The 6,285-nt window shown below is 37.2% G+C and overlaps 1 protein-coding gene across 3 annotated transcripts; it reads left to right on the forward strand.

The window, feature by feature from the left end:
• On the forward strand, positions 1-5,166 carry CDKN2C (cyclin-dependent kinase inhibitor 2C (p18, inhibits CDK4)). 3 transcript variants are annotated; one of them, XM_006768292.1, is made up of 3 exons: positions 1-271; positions 912-1,051; positions 4,424-5,166. In XM_006768292.1, exons 2-3 carry the CDS (start codon positions 923-925, stop codon positions 4,799-4,801), a joined length of 507 nt encoding a protein of 168 aa, XP_006768355.1. In that variant the 5' UTR covers positions 1-271; positions 912-922; the 3' UTR covers positions 4,802-5,166. The 3 variants fall into 3 exon arrangements, with proteins under 3 accessions (XP_006768355.1, XP_006768356.1, XP_015422415.1); XM_006768293.2 differs by lacking the exon at positions 1-271 and adding an exon at positions 452-471; XM_015566929.1 differs by lacking the exon at positions 1-271 and having other exon boundaries at positions 758-1,051.
• The last annotated feature ends 1,119 nt before the right edge of the window (positions 5,167-6,285 follow it).

Consider the following 6,285-nt stretch of genomic DNA (forward strand, 5'->3'; position numbering starts at 1 on the left):
GGACGCGAAGCCAGGCCCCTCTCGAGGAGCCCAGGCCACCGAGGAGTCGCTGCGACCTGTGACTTGAGAGCTGCGGAACTACCACTCCCGTTTGCCTGCTGGCGATCATCTTTAACCCCCCGGAGGACGTCAGCATCCAGCTGCAGCGGCGCTCTCCCTGCCGCGGAGGACAGGACTACCCCTTCGGGCGTGACGGATGGAGACAAGCCTCCCGGAGGACCTGCCCCTGCCGTTGTGGCTCGCGCGGCGCCCGCCACCGCCGTGAACCAGGGTGGGTTAGTGCCTCTTCTTCCCCGCAAATGTCGTTTCTTCCGCTGTGTTTTCTCCCCGGGGTCGAGTTCCCTAACCCTCCGCACACATTCCTCGCAGAGACCTTTAGTGTTGTGACAGCTCTGCCTGCATTTTCCATCTAGAGTAATTTACCAGGAATGTGTCTGTCTCTCGGTTGAATAGCCACCGCCGTGAACCAGGGTGGGTTAATGCCTCTTCTTCCCCGCAAATGTCGTTTCTTCCGCTGTGTTTTCTCCCCGGGGTCGAGTTCCCTAACCCTCCGCACACATTCCTCGCAGAGACCTTTAGTGTTGTGACAGCTCTGCCTGCATTTTCCATCTAGAGTAATTTACCAGGAATGTGTCTGTCTCTCGGTTGAATCACCAGAATTCTTCCTAGGGGTTAAGCTAAAAAGCGAGGAGCGAGCCCCTCTCCAATGGCTCAGTTTTGCTGAATAATCACGTGTGAATCGAGGGGCGGGCTTTTGGCAGGCAGATCTTACTAGTATTTACTACCAAGCTCTACTCCAGATTAACCATCCCAGTCCTTCTGTCAGCCTCCGATGCCATCATGCAGCCTGGTTAGGAGCGAAGGAAAGGGAGAAAAGAAAAACAACTAATTCATCTTTTCCCGATCGTCAGGACCCTAAAGAATGGCCGAACCTTGGGGGAACGAGTTGGCGTCCGCAGCTGCCAGGGGGGACCTAGAGCAACTTACTAGTTTGTTGCAAAATAATGTAAACGTCAATGCACAAAATGGATTTGGAAGGACTGCGCTGCAGGTTGGTATCCAGAGAGGTGGGGGAAACAGGTCAACAGCGTTGCCTACGTGACCCGGGTTTCTAGAATAGCAGCTTTTAAGCTTTGAGGGGTACAGAATTTCACTGTTTTTAAACCTAGTTGGTTGCCATATTTTATATCTCTAAGTGGATCCAACTCCCCAAAATGACGTACTTTGAACAAACTCGTCAAATCCAATAACATCCATGATATCAAGTAGATTCCAGGTTTGGTCTTAATTTTCGGAATGTTTTTATGATGGTGGGTATTTGAAAGCCATCGTAGCAGCGCCGAGTTGGGGGGGGAGGGGGATAGACAGCTCTGTAAACACATTATTATGATTATTATTTGAAGTAAATACGCTGCTATTAGTGGTTTTCATACTTTGCTCCTATAATTGACTTTAACGTTAATTTTCTTGACTACTGGCAGGGATGTTTTCCTTCGAATGCTCCACGTTTTGACAAACAACCTTTCCTCATTTGGAATGGGTGGACTGGGCACGGGGACAGGATGTACATTTCACAGTTAATGTAATACCATCCACCCATTCAGGATTGAGGAGGAATAAAAAATTGAATTTTCTAATCAGAGCTCAGCTTGTGTTTTTGTCTCTGCGGTCATGCCGTGGTATGTTCTAATTTTTAGTTATTAGATTTACAAGCAACAAATGAAACAAGTCCAGCTGCCAAGTATTGTACCTGATAATTTTTTTCCTCCTCTGGACATTATCCTGTAACTTAGTTGAAAGGCTTAAAACAGAAAAATGGAAAATTGGTCTCAAATAGTTGCTTTATGAGAGTTCTAATGATATTTTTGTGAGCTAGTCTTATTCGGAAATGCTACACTCAAAACATTGAAAATTGGAGAGAGGGTTTTTAAGGTTACTTATTTTAATTACAAGAATTAGAAAATTTAAGTGGAAGGATATATACTATTAACTGACAATGCCTATACAGTCTTACATTTTTAATCAGAATACACTGACCTTGCAAAATTTTCAGTATTATAGAAGCTTATGCATATATATTAAATAATTTGATCTTGTTATTTCAGATAGATTAAGTGGGGAAAGGATTTTTTTCTTTTTCTACTTAGTAGTTTTAACAGGTGTGGTGATAGCAATGCCACAAGTTTAATATATTTAAAAGTTTCCTATTGAAAACTGAAAGATTTTATAAATCTCACAATGAGACTCTTAACCCATGTTAAGAATAAAACCTTGCAGGACTTTTGACGAACAGGAAGACTGGGAAATTAATACTGAAAACAAGTTTTGACAAACATTTTAAATAAAATCTGCAACCTTGTTTACATTAAACACATTTATCAAGATATGAACACCCACTTATTGTGAATTAGTCCTTGTACATATGATGAAATACACACAAACAGGAGTCTCAAGGCTTATTTTCAGTATGTATAATCAGGACTCTGAAGTTGTGTCATAATTCAAGAAAGAACTTTCCTTTAAAACAATTTCCAATATTACTGTTATTTACTATGAAAGATGGTAAATTTCCTTCTACATTTATATTTATTTAGCTCAATTGTAAAAGTTTTTTTTCCCTTTGCTACTGTAAGCTTTTCAATCAGTATAATATCAAAGGCCTTAATCATACATTTCCTTTACAGAGATCCAAGTTGTCTGTTTCTTATTTTCCTAGTCCAGGTTCTTAAATGTGACTAAATCTTTAGAGGCAGTTGTGGCAAAAAATTAGATTGTGTTGATTTTTAATAACCAAAAGTATACTTCATTGAAGTTCTTGAAAAACAAATTATGTATCATTCTTACCACTGCCCCAAAGGCAGGGCTATAAGCCAGGAAGGTTTTATCGACAGGGAGGCTTAATATCTTGGACATCTATATAGTTTGCATTTATAAAATATTACTTATTCTAATATTACTTAATTTGTGATTATTTTTAAAAAACAAACATTCTAAAGGGATAAACTTTGTATTTTCCAATGGGTTATATTTAATTTCACAAATATTTGAGTGTCTATTATGCAATCTATGTATTATAAATTTATATTATTATGAGTATGCCTAAATATAAATGAAATAAGTTAAAATGCTGAAATTTTTGGCATTTTAATGAGACTATATTTTTTCACAACTAAATTACATGTAGTATAAATAACTGCGTGCTGCTCCACAAGGTATTTTATAAGTATGAGAGCCTAATAGACATCTCTTATTAGAGTGAAATATGTATATTCAAACAAAAGTAGGTAAGTCTTTATCATGTGTATTATTTGAATATTGACAGCAAATTTTAATACAACATTTTGGCTTTTCAAGTGTTGGCAGTTTACAAATAGCTATTCCTAAATTCCTGACAATAACTGCAAAAGGAAATAAGGTGGGATCACCAGCTGATTACTAAATGGGCTCAACCACAGACGCTGTCTGTGTCCCAAAGTACATATTAAATATCTTAGTTTCTTTTGCTCACTTTAAAATCAGAAGGCCAATTAGAACTTTAAAAACAGTAAGTAATATAGAAGGATTAGACTTCCATTCTTTTCAAGAGCAGTTGCCATATAATCATCTCCTATCTGATACATGGCATGTCTTGAATTTTGTTTTAGGTAAGTCAGTATCATAAACATGGAGAACGCTATTATTTACTTAACACCTAATAATCAGTAATATTTAAAAATTTCAAGTGAAGAATTATAAGTGCTAAATACACCTCATACCTCGTAGCCAATATGTAATAATTTGCAAATAAATTAAAAAAAACAACTTGGGAATTTGGCACTATAGCTATTGGGGGAGAACTTGTGAAAATTAATCATTTAAGAAAATGTCAGATCTGAATTTTTAATAGATCATTTTTACACTAGGTGATGGAGACTGATGTGTAGAAACTCTTCTTTGGGGATTTAAAGAAACTCACTCCCCTTATTTCTTTTCAGTGGCTATTTAGAAAATAAATGTTACCCACCTTTGATTTTCCAGAATACTCGTATATTTTATGAGTATGAACAAGCACAGAAGACTCTTATTTAAATCTCAATTTCCATTTCTTTTCTCTTAATAAATTCACGAAGTTACACACCCCGTTATGGGAGATAGAGAACTGAGTTGTGAGTGAATTTTATACAATTTGAACTAGTTCTATTTTACTGATCAATTTATCCTACTTTGGGGCCCATTTAAGATATTCCATCATATACGCTCAATTTTTATAAGTTTTCTTCTAGTTATACCTACGAGTACTTTCCTTCTTGCAACTGAGTCCTTCAAACTCCATCACGTGGGTCTTCCCCAAGTACTTCTTCACTAAACATAATTACATAAATAGGAGAAGTGGATATTTTAAAATGTTCTTGTAGTAGAAGCACTCTACTCTCTTCTTTTCCAGGTTATGAAACTTGGAAATCCCGAGATTGCCAGGAGACTACTGCTTAGAGGTGCTGATCCCAATTTGAAAGACGGAACTGGTTTCGCTGTCATTCATGATGCAGCCAGAGCGGGTTTCCTGGACACTTTACAGACTTTGCTGGAGTTTCAAGCTGACGTGAACATCGAGGATAATGAAGGGAACCTGCCCTTGCACTTGGCTGCCAAAGAAGGCCACCTCCGGGTGGTGGAGTTCCTTGTGAAGCACACCACCAGCAACGTGGGGCATCGGAACCACAACGGGGATACCGCCTGCGACTTGGCCAGGCTCTACCGGAGGAACGAGGTCGTTAGCCTGATGGAGGGAACCGGGGCGGAGGGAGCTGAGAATCTACAATGAATGTGGGGAGGGCTCTCCCACACCGCCTGCTATTCTGTCAGTTAAATGGTTGGCTGTCCGATTTTAATATCATTTGTTAAAACTCAGTTTTGTCATATCTTAAGCAGCTTGTGAAATCTTCTGAAACTGCTAAATGGAAATCTTACTACAGGTTTATGAATATCTTTTTCACCTACAGAATCGTGAGTTCTAACATATAATTGCAAATAGCTTTGGCTTTCTTCTTATTATTTTATCTTCCCTTTACTTTTTCTTGGCTTATTTCTCCCTTTGCTAGTCTCGATACCCAACTTGATGACTTTATTTTAAAAATGATTTGTCCTGATGCTTCTTTTGCCTAATTAAAACACTTTTTCAAAACAGGACAATGTTTCTCTGTGACTTCCACTCCTCTACTAGAATAACCCCCATATAATTTGCCACCTCCTAGGAGATCACGTTTAATATCTTGTCATTAGAAAACATAGACCAACTGGAAAACTAGGCATATTCTCTTGAGGATTCAATTATTCTTTTCTTCCTTGCCTGATGTCTCTCCCAAAAGAGTTTACTTGGTGCCTTGTATTTCTGCTTTAAAGTAGAATAAGAACAACTTTTTTGAACATCAAACCTGAAATTATTTCAGTGTGAATTAATCCTACTGTTCAATCGTCCCTTTTTCTCGAACTTAATTGAATAGTTGGAAAAACAGGTTTCAGAATAGCCATCTAAAAACAATTATATGTTAGCTCTAAAAGCCACTTTTAAAAGAAAGTACCACCTTAAAAGTGCCTCCCATTAGTTGATTTTTAAAAAAATCACAAATAAAATAATTCGTTAACAAATTTCCCCAAAATAATACCATAAGTATACTAAGTGCAACATTGGCTTTTTCTCCCTGAATGACAGAAATGTAAAATTATAAAATGTCTATGTATTAAAAATAATACAAACATAAATTTTTAGGGGGTTAAATGTCCAGCAAGAAAAAATATATAAATTACATGAGAGTCATAAGTATTTTAGGGGCTGCAGCATAATAAATATGTAAACATTTACAAAAAGTACATACGTCACTCCTACATATAGTACTTGATTCCCACAAAGCTTATTAGTAAAGGCATAAAAAATATTTTTAAGAATATGTTAAGCTAAAAATAATTTTTGAATGACATAAAAATAATCATATTTCTGAGAGAATTTTCCAGCATCTATTAGTCTGTCATTTCAATTAAAGATTGTAACCAGAATATTTCAATGCAGTTACCACTTGTAAATTTATAAATTCTTTATTCATATTCTCCCATATGAACAAAGATGTTTTATGTGAAAGTTTCCTCCTTCTGCTTCACAAGCTCTCTGCCCTCGCTCCAAAAAGAACAAAATACTTCAAGGTTTATTGAAGGATATGGTTCTGATGCCTACCCTAACAAGGATTGGAATGATTGCAAGGCAAGTGGTTTTTCAATAATGTGTTTTTCATGATAATATAAACAGAGTATAGG

The sequence above is a fragment of the Myotis davidii genome, unplaced genomic scaffold, assembly GCF_000327345.1.
Source record: "Myotis davidii unplaced genomic scaffold, ASM32734v1 scaffold79, whole genome shotgun sequence".
NCBI classification, from domain to species: domain Eukaryota; kingdom Metazoa; phylum Chordata; class Mammalia; order Chiroptera; family Vespertilionidae; genus Myotis; species Myotis davidii.